Here is a 14,470-nt window from a genome sequence, read left to right as displayed (position 1 = left end):
TTTAAAATCTATTCATCTCATGATCATTGTTTAATTAGATGTAAACTGAGCACCAGTTTTAATAGCACCTTGGACTGAATGTCAGTATATCGACTGTTGCAAGGAAGGAAAATAAAGAAAATGGGCAAAGACAGAAAAAGTCAAAGATCAGAAGAAGAAGAAGAGACAACAACGATTGGTGTATATCTTTAAGTAGTTTCAGACCTTCAGCGGAGTGTTTCTAGCTTCAGGAAACTCTCTTTCATCTAGACGGTCCCATCTCTGGAGAAACTGTTGAACAACTGTGTTTTCAGGATTGATTATCTGGAAGCCACTAATGTTTGCTCCGCCGAGAAAGACCTTGTCCAGGCTGATGTTGGTAAAGCCCTGAGGAAAGAGATGATGGAAAAGAAGCAAGCTTAGGATCCATGAGATGATGGCAATATAACAATCATCATGTGAAAATGGATTCAACTCAATGTTTCTGGTTCAAAACCCAAAAGAGGAAAATCACTGGGGTTCCTTGTGGTATATTGAGTATAAATGAGTATTATATATTATATAAGGTTGTTAAATTGGTAGAACCATAAGAAAACCGATATTTATGATTCAAATATATCACTTTAGGAGAAAGAAAAAATCACACTCGTGTATCGAAAGTGTGTAGAAATATATAAAAGTACTTGCTACTTTTTTAGAGTTAAATTTAGTTGACAATCATATAAAAATGACAAAAAAACTATCATATATATATACATATATTACACTCCTTTGTTGCATGTTTTGTAGTGGATGTGTATCTTTTCATCTTCTTGAACATTGTTATTTGTCTTTGAATTTCCATTATTTCTGAAAATCTCTCTGATTTAGTTAGAGTACAGAGGTGCTGAAACTTACCAGATTGGCAATAACATAATGGTAGCCCCGACTGTTCTTCCCGAGTGCCACGACCTACAGGAAAGAGAATCAATAACAGTTTACAATCCATGTAAGAAGAGCGCAGGGGTCTTATATCGTCCCTCAGGAGAGCTCCTCTTAAGTGACAAAGGCGCTCAACATTGATGGATGTTTCCACATGCAGCGGCTGACAGTCTTTGATGTGGCTTGCTACTGTACGCTGACCAACGGGAATACACATGGACAAACCCCTACATGTCTCTGACTTCCTACGCATGAACAAAGGGCGTCACTGCTGGGCTGGGTGCGCTGATGACTGACCCGATCTGACCCTGCAACCTTCACCTCAGACCCCTTTCAATAGTGGCCATTAGTGAAGCGTACAAACAACGATCACCTCAAGGTCATAATTTTGCTGTTTATGATCCTGGGTGATGTGTCCTCATGATTCATTTTGAACCCCAAGGTAAGATCTCACATGAGATTTTGAAAGCAGTTGGTTGTGACACATGCTTTGTGCAGGGTGAACACATATGCACGTAAAAGTAAATATACTTTTATATATATATATAAAATATACTAAAAATACTTTTTTTTTTTTAAAGCGATAGTAATGCTCACTTTCAAATGGAATTCATTCTATGTCAACATCTAGGAATTATCATTAGGGTACTAATGGAGTATTAGTAGATTGTTGGGTTAGGGTAAGTTGACATGTTTTGGTAAATTTACTTACATGTCTTCTACTAGGCAATGTCAAGTCCAAAAGAGAACAAAAAGCACCATAAACAGTTTATATGACTCTTGCACCATATTGTAAGTGTTCTGCAAATGCATGGTAGCTTTTTTTTAAAAAGGGAAATACTAAATTTCCCTTGTTACAAAAATCTTCTACAGTACACATATCTATCAAACCTGTGCATTATTAGTGATTAAGAGCGAACCAATGCCATTTGGCTTCACTGAATGTCACACCACACAAATATTTAACACAGTTTAGGGTAACACTTTATTTTGATAGTCCACTTTAAACATTCTACTAACTATAAGTAACTGCAACTACATGTCAACAAGCAATCATTAGAGTATTTTCTGAGTCAATATCTGCTCACAGTTTATTTTGATTCTCCACCAACACACATTCAACTGCCTAAGCAACTCTGCAAGTATGTCAACTTATTCTACTAACCCTAACCCTAACTGTCTACTGATACTCTAGTGAGAGTTGCAAATGTATTGCAGTTCATTACAGTTAGTTGGCATGTACAGGTAGTTGCAAAGTTATAGTTAGTAGAATGTCTAAATTGGAATTGAAATAAAGTGTTAGCCAGTTTGAGAGAAATGGATTACAGCACACTCATTTGGATTACTTGCAGTACTTTTAGAGACCCTTTTTTGTCCTTTCCACTAAATGATTTCTACAGTATATCATCCGTGTCCTTTCTTGTTCCACAGAAGAGACAACCTCGTATAGATCTGGAACAACATAATGACAGAATTTTCATTTTTGGCCAACCTTTAACGCTTCCCCAAAACATTAAAGACTGTGATCTAATGACGCAGCCGTATCTTCTCTGATGCTCTTTTGCCATAATGCCCTTGACTTTTGGCTCCACTGAAGGCTTTTGGAGCCAGTGAGATTATCAGTCCTGTCCCACAAACAAATACTGCTGCAGGCTCCTCACACCTGAGCGAGAGCTGGCGGAAGAACAGAGATCACAACTGAACTTCACAGCCTGCGGGCCAGCAGGACCACTCTACAACCTTGATGTGGACACAGCCAGGGTCTAATGACACGATTCCATTCAAAGGGTCCAGACCGAGACCTGACGCGCACACGACACAGAACACTAGCGCTAACCGAAGACATGATAGAATTTACATTTGAAGTGAATCAGTCCTTGAAATAACCAGTGGTCTTTGATGCTAGGTGATTATGCATTTTTTTTTAACCTTTCCGTTCCCTGTTGAAAAAAAACAAAACAGCACAAGCTGGTTAGGTATGTTTTGAAGCATGACAGCTGGTTTGAGCTGGTTAAAAACTGATCATGAGCTGGTTTAAGTTGGTCCTGAGCTGGTCCTAACCTGGTCCTAACCTGGTCCTAAGGAACTAGCTTCTGCTCAGGACCAGTTCATAACCAGCTTAAACCAGCTCATGACCAACTATGGACCAGCTTAAACCAGTTCAAACCAGCTGCCATTCTTCAAAACATACCTAACCAGCTAATGCTGTTTTTTTTCTCCAGCAGGGTTAATGTTTAATACACAGTAGTTGCTTGTGCATGTAAACAATCTGCAAAGTTACAAACCACAAAGTCCACACCAAAGAAACTTCCAAAAAAGAAAACACTTGCCTGAAACGCCTCATTGGTAGTCCTCCCATTATTTCTGGGACTTAGGTATGTCATCATGTTACACATTTGCATAATGCCCACCTACTGGCTGCTTTTGTCTGCCCTCAAACAACAGTTGGGTATGTGATTTCGATATGTCGAGAAGACGCTGTTTTTTTTTTTCACTGCAAGGGCAAAAACATTGTATGGACTTACTATAGAGATGCCATAGTTATTCTTTACAGCTGCTCATGAAGCCTCAGGAGCTAAAACCTGATTATGGTAATGGCCATAACATTTCAAACACACACTTTAAACGTTTGACCAATCACAACAGACTGGGCTGAAGCAGACAGAGTTGGATTTAAAGAGACAGGAGCTAAAACAAGAGCGTTTCAGGCAGTGGGTGAAAAGAAATGCTGCTGCAGTGTATAGAATTACAAAAAATAATGTGCTCAATGATCTGTAAATCATCTAAATGTATTCTAGCATAGCCCAAAAATAAAATTATGAACTTGTAATTGAACATAATACGGGCACTTTAAATGACAATATTCAACAACTGTAATATTTCACAGCAGCAGATTACTGAAATCCCAGCATGTAACATAGACGGATGAAGGTGGGCTGATTTCTGAGAGGCATTATGGGGCTGGATTACAGTTGCGCTCTGAGTTAATGTGAAGTAAATACCCGAAGATTCCTGCGCTCACTTTGTAATCTTCCTCCCCCCGCTGGCACATTGATCCCACCTCTATCACTGTCACCTTTGTGTTGGCCAGAAAGAGATTTGGTGTCCTTGAGGGTAGTTTTCACCCCGTCGTGACGGGCAAAGACAGACCAGAGTGACCCTGTGCTCGCCCACAGACAGAAGCTATTCACACCGGTCTGAACACAGAGAGAGCCCAGCGCATGAGCCCAAATGAAAGCAATCGCAAAGCATTCAGTCCAGAGGTTCAATAAAACCAGACGTCAGCGTGACCTTTAGCTAAAACACGCAGAGCTGGGATTTGGACTTGAGCGCAATAACTGGAAAAACAGTTTGATTGTTTTAGGAAAATGATGTTAAATGGCATAGCAGGGACTATATAATTGCTCTTCCTTGCAGTGAGCGGTTAGGGTTTCATTTCTTGGGGGCTGATGAAGAAAATGATATTGGATAGTAGCATAGAAGAAAACAAAAATGAAACAAAAATAAAAAATAACTAGATTTGCATTTCCTAGAGGAAATATCTGTGCTTGCAAGGCAGCAAAAGAGTGTTCAAATGTTAGGTAAAATATAGTGTTAGAGAGAGAAATGGAGAGAGGCTGATACATGCTAAATTAATGACTAAAGAATGTAAGAAAGAAAAGATCAATCACGATAATTCAATATGTAAATCAATTTAAAAAAGGAAGACTAATACTGCATTCAAATACTGCAATGATATCATCAGTGTTGATTAGAATTTGAATGCTCCACATTTTATACATCATGTAATGTAATTTAGAGAGATTTACAAACTTTATAGGAAGCAATTCGTTTATTATTATTTTGTATTGCACTTATAATTTAGTAGCAATATTTTGCAGTACTTTAGCATTTCAAAAATAGTGGCGAAAAATATTTTAGCGCAATGACCATTTTCCAAAATTTCTCTGATTTCTCTCTGAATGGTTTATGATACCAAACTTTGACTGAAAAAAAAATGAAATGTATATTTATCTGTTTGACATCACTCAGAACAAGTCATTTTTACAGCTCATGCTTTTTGTTGCTCTTTGTGGACTGGGAAGGAAGTTTTGGGTTTTGAAAGTTACAGTATGTTTTCACAATACAATCTCAAAAGATAATTCCTCATAATGCTATATCTGAAGAAGAAGAAGAAAAACAGATCACATACCTAAGGCTACAAAACAAAGTTTGGATGAAGTCTGTATATTATGCAGTTGAAGCTGAATTAATTACGGAACATTGTGGAGAAAAAAAAAAAAGAGAACGTTCACTGCAGTGTTGCACTGTAACTAAACAAATAACAATGCATATGAAGAAAACAATGTGTAAGAACCATTAAAAAATATTATTCCGAATGCAAAAACAGAAGTGGGTCTAAACTGTCATGGACGGGCCTTGTCTTATCTCACTCACAGCTTGAGTGCAGCTTGGGTAACAAAAAGCTGCAGCATCATCAATTCCTCCTCCAACACTTACCTCATGGCATGACCAATCAATAAGCGTTCTTCAAAACTCATTGATGGCTGAGGCTGGGGGAGGACAAATGGCCCCAAACGGTTTCCAAAAGCTCTCTAGAACACTCAGTTATCTTCATTTTTGCTCCCTCAGGCTAGCTTTTATGTGGGCAGGCCAGAAGCCGGAATGATCCCGGGGGAATGCATTCTAATTAACTGGCAGAGGCATCTGTACCTCTCCTGTCCTCTCAGCTGCTTTGAATTTAAACCTCTGTGAGCTGAGCAGGTCTGGCTCTTTTCCAAAAGACAAACTAAATACACTAGCCTATGCAAATGGATTTGAATCCATGTATAACTTGTCTGAAACATTAGACACCTTTAATATTGGTTTTTACTCAAATCACCATTGCAACATCAGGCTGATCCAATGCAAAGCATAATCCAACGTACATTTAAGTGGTTTACTAAAAAGCAACATGTAAAACCTCCCAAACCATAATGCTTTAAAGGGGTCATATGATGCGATTTCAAGTTTTCCTTTCTCTTTGGAGTGTTACAAGCTGTTCGTGAATAGATAAAATCCCTAAAGTTGCAAAGGCTAAAGTCTCAAACCCAAAGAGATATTCTTTATAAAAGTTAAGACTGGTCCACGCCCTCCTAAAACGCCTCGTTTAAACATGCCCCCACATGTCTACATCACTGTGTGGGAAGATTCGGCCAATCACAACGCACTGGATAGCTGGCCAATCAGAGCACACCTCGCTTTTCAGACCGATGAGCTTTGTAAAAATCGACACGTTTCAGAAAGGCGGGGCACAGAGGAGAAACAATAATGTACAGTATGTGGAAAATAATGTGTTTTTTGAACCTTAAACACATTTCATTACACCAAATACACAAAATAATGTTCTTTTTTAGCAACGTCATATGACCCCTTTAAATCCGTTATACCATCAATAAAATGAATATGCATATGCTAGTATCCCAGTAAATATCAGTAAGCATTCCAGTGGAAACCAATGACTGCGTAGAGTCTGAACCTCATAGAAATGTATGAAGTTTGAATGATCATGCATCACACTTCTTTTTTTTTTTTTGCAAAATAAAAATGTTCATAGCAAAGTTAATTTTGCCATATTTATACATTTGTTTGAGGATGAGTCCATCGAGCATCGCTGCAACCCTACATAGAATGGATGGATGGATGGATAGACATTTTTATGAGAGCTCTGCAGGAAAAAAAAGATTCAGGTTTAATATAAGAAAGTCAGATGATGATGACCTGAAGTATTTGATGGGAGCAAAAAAGAAGAAATTGAGATGAAGAGAGGCAGAACTATTGATAGAGGTTACCAACCACCACTGTTTTCATAGTAGAAAGCCCTCTGAGGTAATAGTTGTCGATAGTTTAATATATATATATATATTAAGAAGAACATGGTCATCTTCAAAGGATCAAGTGGACCATTGGCACTAATGGCTGCCTTTTCAACACCAATCTGGCTTTTCATCTAAGTCATATGCTTCAAAATCACCCCAAAAGAGCTGTGACCTATCTAAAATCGTTAAACCAATCAACCCCGTAACTTATTTTCTAAAGTTTCCATTTTAAGAATCTCTCCATATCCATGTTTTCCTGTTAAAGGTTGTAGAGTGAGATCTTGAGCTGAAAAATCAATCCTGCTTTGGGGTCTGTGATCATTTCCCACCCCCGTTTGACCTGAAAGATGACCCAGCCAATGGAGTCTGGTCCCTGTTCAACTCAGCAACATCACTATGGTGGCCATCTGTCTGATTTTAGGTCGCACAAATACCATGTTTATCTACTAGCACAGTCTTGAGCCAGATGCCCATTTGTCCTGTCACTCTTTTATATTTTAACCAAAGTTATATAATTAATAAATAAATGCATTTTAAAATATGCTATGTTTAAAGTAATATTAAGTGACCTACATTTTGACAAATTGTCAGTATGATCGTTTAGAAAAATGTTGCGTCTCCGATCAAGACAGTAGAGTTTTGTTCCTGAATGATTCAGTGTTTTTGAACAAATCATTTGAGTCAATGATTCAATGACCTATTAATAATGTTTTCCCTACAGTTACTAATGAGATTTTTTTCTTTTCTTTTTAGAGATTTTTGGTCTTGGAAGTTTTTGATGAGAAATGTATGAGCTCATATTGAAATAACTGACATTTGATTGTAGATTTTGTTATCTTGCTGAACACTGAGGCATTTTTGAGCTCTCTTCTGAAACTATTCTGAAAATCTTTTCTTTATAGGAAATGTGAGAAGCAGGAGACCTGAGCAAAAGTCAACCCAGGCTCATTGAAAACACTTGCTTGTGGCAACATTTCTGCAACACTGATATTACATACTGCACCTTATTGCATGTTTCCCGGCAGTTTCAAAGTGAAACGTCCAGTGAGTGGTGCTAAAATTCGCATTCAATACATGACCATGGCCACGTTTTTATTACGTTGGTACAGGTATGTATTGTGGCAGTTCAGACTTCAAATGTCCATTGAGTGTCGCTAAAATGTCAATGCTTTGTCGTGTTGAAAATAACAAACCTACACCAAACCCAACTCTAGACCTACCTGGAAGTGTTAACGATAGCAAAATATAAAAAAATATAAAATATATTAAAAACTTATTTGCTTGTGCATCCGTGCTATTTTAACTTACTTACATGGGTTTGAGCTGTTTTGTTGAACCGTAGTTTCACGTCACCTCACAAGTGTCGTTATCGCGTGAGCAACTGAGCAAACTTACTGCATTAGAAAACCCATGCATATGAAAATATATACAGTATGTTACGCCAACGTTCAAAAGTGTCATTTTTGAACAAATCCTGCAGCATTTTAAAATAGTTTTGAAGGCATAACATAATATTGTTCAAGGAACTGTGCAAAAATTTGTCAAAACTCTTAAAGGGTCATGAAACCCCAGACTACTTTTTGTGTTTGTGTTTGTGTTACACATCATAGAAGACAATATTAGCATCTGATCATTTTAACTGTTGGAGAAAACTGGTTAATTTTAAGCTTTTTTGCGCTATTTTCATCTTCCGGGTTTAAAATCTACATTGTCACGTCACAAATTGTGACGTCAACACAATGGACTATAGTACATCGATGACGCGTCGGTGTCTATTAAATTATTCATGAGACTGCATGTTCTTATCCTATGAGAAGATGCTTCGCTTAATTATTCACAACAGCATGCGCTGATTTGCTATGACAGACATTTCAAACTGTGAAATTAAACTGTCTGAACGCGAAGCTGTGTGTGTTTTCTGTCTCCCCTCTTCCCCCTCCTCCGCTGCGCACCACGCCCACTTTTTTAGCATTTTTTAAAACTGTGGTGAGAACTAACCAGTGCTGAAACGGGGGGTTTCATGACCCTTTAATCAAAACTCTCAGGCTGATGATACATGGGGCAACATTTTGAGCCATTTTGCCAGGCAACTTTTTTTTGAGCAGTGTTGCTTGGGCACTTTCCCACTGAGAATGGGTAACACATTTCTATCTGGATACTTTAGATCGGTCGTGGGCCTGTGCCTCCCCTGGTTGCACAATGACGGCAACATTAACCAAAGTTGCCCGGCAACATTGCTCAAAAAGTTGCCCTGTGTATCATCAGCCTCAACCTGTTAACCATAATTTGTGTGAAAAGGAATAAAAAGTTGTGGGAATTTTACTGCCTCTAGTGTCCATTTCAGCTACTTTGCCACAAACATGCATGTTCAATAAGCCTGTGGAGGCAAAAGTCAAATAATATTTACATCTAAAGACAACCGATATATAAATACAGAGTTCTGGCATGAAACTCTAGATGGCGCAGTCCGATAGGTCTAACTCAATCTGACCTAATGACATCATTATCACATGGCACAGCTTATTGGTTCTATCCTGTATCGGTAGCCAATGAGCTCGCTGCTCAACATTCAAATATATGACTAGTGCCTCGGTACTTGCTCTGCCGCAGCAGCGTAGCAGATCTGTTCCGCCAAGACCAAATACATTAACATTGTCATGTACATTACCATGCCAATCCCTCCGAGGGTTGTCATGACAGAAATAGATTTCATGTGTGTTTTTACTTTTGCAGCAACTGCCAAGGTGCTACAGGGTCATTCTTTTCTTAATGTTTATACAGTTGTCCGTTGTTTCAGTAATGTCTAAGCTCAACTTACATGTTGTTCTGTGCTGTTTGTTCTTCCCATATTCTTGTCTCTGTGGTTGAAGAAAGAATTACGGCTGGCTCTAAATTCAGAAGCTGCAATTTGAGCATATTTGACTATCAAAACTAGAAACACGAGTGTGTGGATCACCGTTAGAGTATTTTTAATTAAGATTTCGGATTACCCTCTTTACTATGTTTGACTATTGCCTGTTCCTGAATCCTGTTTCATTCCGTCTCACTCTGTTTGCCTCCTGCGGTACAACTCTACCTCCCTAATCCCATTAGATTGTTAAAGTGACACATTAAACGCTCTCCAGAGCCTGTGAGCTTTTAAGAGATTTTAAGGCCCCAGTCTTTAGGATTTACCTCAGATGAGCCTCGAGCATTGTTTTATTTTGAGTCGTACTTTCTCAGCCTGCTTCTGTTTGCAGGGCTAAAGGGATCGCTCTCTCAAAAATGAATTCTGTCATGACATGAGGGTGAGAAAATTATTTTGCGTGAACTATCCCTTTAAGTTTGTTATTAGCCATTTATACACTGACCTTCATGCAACATTCAACCCTGAAACATTTCTTTGTGAAACAGGGTTGGCACAAAACCAGTTCTTAATGAGTCATGTACGATGATGATTTTTTTTTGTACATTTTAATGTGTGATTTATTACAACAATTTTGTTGAAACAAGTGAACCTATTCTATAAATTTAGAAATATATTTGTATTTTATCAAATAAATACATATTCAGATGTTTCTTCTTTAAGGATTCTTAAATTATATTCTGTTATATTTTATTCTGATTTTGTATATTTATTTCCCATTTGGCCTTCAACTGTATATCGATTTTTGCCAGGCATATCACCTCAAAATGCATAGACTGAATGTATTCAAAGGTGCATCTCCATCCTCTGAAGAGACCTATTCTTTATGCTTCATGGTGGCAGATCTAGCAAGGCTTCAGTGAAACACAGGCTCTCAACGCATTTTAATATTGTTCCTCCGACGCTCCCGACACATCCCGGCTCTCTAGTCAGTGCTGCACATTGTATCTCAAAGTTAGTCCCAGATGTCATTTATTCATCCCACCATATCCCCTAGATTAAGATGGACAGGTTGATTTCTTTACTTTAACGTCAGTGCAGAAAGCCCAGGTGGAGCCAATGCCCCAACAAAAACACTCTGAGACTCATCAAACAATGTGCACGTTCATATTCAGTCATTACAGAGACACTGCGGCGATTGCATCAAATCCTTCATAAAGCAGATATTGGCATTTTGTACCATTTTGCAGCGCTATTTACCATATCCACACATACAGTAGCATGACACATGAAATGGCACTCTGCTTATGACAAGCCGTCATGCTCTCACAGAGTAAAATGACACATCTTGAGTGTAAACCCCAGATCACAAGATAGTTTTCCTCTTGAAAAGGCACAAGCCCCTCCGCGCTCCCACTGCAAGGGCACTGCTTATAAATTATTGCGATGGGTTGACATACTCAGTATAGCAGGGCAGTAAAAGCTGTCACCATTGCTCTTCGCGAAGCTTAACTCAGCTGTTGAAACCCTCTGGAGGCCGGCTCCCATTCGCAGTTTGTGCTGGAGATCACGAAATGCAGATGGATTATGGTGAGCAGAAGTCTATAGCGCGGTTCTCCTGTCTCGCTGCAGGTCTCTGAAGGACCGCGGTCCAGAAACTTATCTTGGCTATCAGTGTCAGCAGGGCCGGGGAGATTAGTTCAATTAGATCCAGTTTAGCCAATACATGCTGAGGTCGGAAAAGGGAATTAAAAACATGTGTCCCCAGGGGCAATAACATAAGATTCCCGCTGTAATTTTCCTAATTCCTCTCCTGCCTGCTCGTTTTCACCCTTAAACCGCTGCAACGTTAAGGAAAGGTACAGCCAGAGGCAAAGACATGGTACAAATATTTAACTGACTTATTGAAAATACATATATTAAGTTTTAGAGGACACATTGTGAATAAATGCAGATACTGTAGAGGGCTGCAGGGATTTGTGTAGGCCAAAATCTAGCAATGAGCATTTTAGCACGTCTAGTTTCATCATCCTAAAATCGATAGGTTTTTGAATGGGTTAAATGCCTGAAATAAGGTCTGTAGTGAACATAAGCTCAAGATATTTTCATGTTTTAATCGACATGGCAATTTATGTAAGAATGTTTGGTCACACTTTAGTTTGGGGACCAGTTCTTACTAGTAACTAACTATTGACTACTACTTTTGCCTGAATAAACTCCTCATTTGCTGCTTATTAATACTTAGTAAAGTAGTTGTTAAGATTTGGTATGGGATAGTGTTAAGGGATCTAAAATATGGTCATGCAGAGTAAGACATTAATATGTGCTTTATAAGCACTAGTAAACAGCCGATATGCTAGTAATATGCATACTATTAAACAGCTAGTTAATAGTGAGAACTGGTCCTTAAATGAAAGTGTGCTTGTGTTTTATGAATGAGGACCAGTGAGATTTTAATTCAGTAAAAACAAAACAGAACAAAAAAAAAACAAAACAACATCCCATCTTATCATATACTCACTTTCAAGTTGTTCCAAACTTGTATGAGTTTCTTCTGCTGAACACAAAGATTATATTTTGACGAATGGTTGTAACCAAACATTTGCTAGTCCTCATTGGCCTCCATAGTTTATATATATATATATATATATTACTATGGAAGTCAATAGGGACTAGCAACAGTTTGATTACTCACATTTTTCAAAATATCTTCTCATACTTTATTACTTTTAAAATAATATTTTGCAATAAACTTTTATACTAACATCAATTATAAATGCTCAACAGATTTATATGTATAAAACATGTATTCAGTCTTTCTTTGAAGCATATGCTGTAAAGTTACGATTCATCTCAAAGCTGGCTGTTGTGGTTTGAGATGAGGACCAGTGAGATTTTAATTCAGTAAAAACAAAACAGAACAAAAAAAAAACAAAACAACATCCCATCTTATCATATACTCACTTTCAAGTTGTTCCAAACTTGTATGAGTTTCTTCTGCTGAACACAAAGATTATATTTTGACGAATGGTTGTAACCAAACATTTGCTAGTCCTCATTGGCCTCCATAGTTTATATATATATATATATATATTACTATGGAAGTCAATAGGGACTAGCAACAGTTTGATTACTCACATTTTTCAAAATATCTTCTCATACTTTATTACTTTTAAAATAATATTTTGCAATAAACTTTTATACTAACATCAATTATAAATGCTCAACAGATTTATATGTATAAAACATGTATTCAGTCTTTCTTTGAAGCATATGCTGTAAAGTTACGATTCATCTCAAAGCTGGCTGTTGTGGTTTGAGGCTTAGAACTCTATTGAAAGATTTTCTGAAATCACTATGGAGAAACTGAATGGGGAAAATACTTTCAAGAACGCAGGCTGCAGAAAAAAATAAAAATAAATCAGGTAGTTACTGTTGCGCTCTATTGATTTGTAGCAGTCTTTTTCAAAGAATACAGCAATGACAACATCATTTGCCAGAGTAAAGAAAACTGAATTATACTGGCCATTGTAAATTAATGCTAAATATATATTATGGATCAAAATTTGATGCAGAACAGATTCATAAAAGCAAGTGAAACAAAAGATTCAATGAGGAGGTATTGAGCTACTGGAGCTAATACATTTAAAGTAGCATTAACGAGGACATTCCAATTCAGGGGCTGATTACCTTTCACAGACAGACATCAAAGAGCCGCGCCGATCTATTAGAGACCAAAGAGAAGAGGACAGTCGTGCTCAAATATCTGCTCACCCATTCAGTTTAACTGTACGCTCAGAGAACCCATCTACAGCTCTGTCAGGTCATCCATGTGGAAACGACACAGTAGACTGATGGACTTCAGGGATATTCATAAATCAGGGACTGGATTCTTGCTAAACGAACGAGTCTTCAGATGCAGGGCATTATGGGTAGGGAAAAGACGTCAAACCAGCCAGACTGCCAGAAAAGCGAAGAAACAGGCAGGGGGGAGATGCAGACTTTACCTGCTCCAAGATGACATTGATTCTGTCCACTTCACAGTCGATGAGGAAGCGCTTCTCCTGTCTCCTGTCCATTTCCTCAATGATGCGCCGGAACTCCTGGGGGTCCGTGATGCTGCCCACCGACCGCGCTGTAACTTGCCAGTTGTTTGCAACCGCAGCCTCCATAATGGCTTGAAGAATGGAAAATCCTGGCAGGAAAACAATCATTTTTTTTGCGTTAGCTCACACTCCAGAGCTTCATGGGTGTTGACATACTGTCACATAAAATATATTCAGCGTGCGTGTTCAATTTTCCACAAATGAAGTCTTATGTATATACACAAAGCGTATTAATGTGACTTTGTCATTTTGGATTAGATCTCTAGCTTGTCCAACAGCAGTTTAAAAACAACTGCGCAAAGTAAAAAACATCTGCAATGCAACTTGAGTTGAATGTAAAACAGATAGCATCATACCGGATGCTGATTGGTCGATACATCATTCCAGCCATGTTAAAATATGCATACAGCTATGACATGAAAACTAAAAGGAGTGACATCTAAATTATTTGGTTTAAAAAAGGTCCTAAATTAAATAAATAATGCTGAAGTAAACATAATACATTAATTTACACAAACAAAACACATCTTTATAAGTTAAATTAGGTAGAAATAGCTCATTACGGTAACAATTGCATTATAAAAATCATGTGCATAGAGGACATTACTACGGAGCCCGGGAAGTCACCTGTAGGAGAAAAAAAAACAATCCGTGGCGACGGTTTTGCAATCTGTCCCCTCAGTTTATAAACCGTACTCACGAATTCTTAAACTGTTCCCTCGGTTTAACAAATCGTGCCCACGGATTAATAAATATGAAGG

The 14,470-nt window shown here is 38.0% G+C and overlaps 1 protein-coding gene across 8 annotated transcripts in view; it reads right to left on the bottom strand.

Annotated features, from left to right (window-relative positions):
- LOC107741597 (glutamate receptor 3) overlaps nucleotides 1-14,470 on the bottom strand; it is a 126,745-nt gene that overhangs the window by 36,493 nt on the left and 75,782 nt on the right. For all 8 annotated transcript variants that reach the window (XM_016554345.1, XM_016554346.1, XM_016554351.1 and 5 more), the window contains exons 4-6: nucleotides 13,611-13,798; nucleotides 877-930; nucleotides 205-366 (exon numbers count right to left, since the gene is read on the bottom strand). In XM_016554345.1, coding sequence (XP_016409831.1) covers nucleotides 205-366; nucleotides 877-930; nucleotides 13,611-13,798 — 404 coding nt within the window. The remainder of the gene's footprint in view (nucleotides 1-204; nucleotides 367-876; nucleotides 931-13,610; nucleotides 13,799-14,470) is intronic.

The sequence above is a fragment of the Sinocyclocheilus rhinocerous genome, unplaced genomic scaffold, assembly GCF_001515625.1.
Source record: "Sinocyclocheilus rhinocerous isolate Xijiao unplaced genomic scaffold, SAMN03320098_v1.1 scaffold195, whole genome shotgun sequence".
NCBI classification, from domain to species: Eukaryota; Metazoa; Chordata; class Actinopteri; order Cypriniformes; family Cyprinidae; genus Sinocyclocheilus; species Sinocyclocheilus rhinocerous.
The sequence above is the reverse complement of the archived record's forward strand: the minus strand, read 5'-3'. Positions and strand labels throughout refer to the sequence as shown.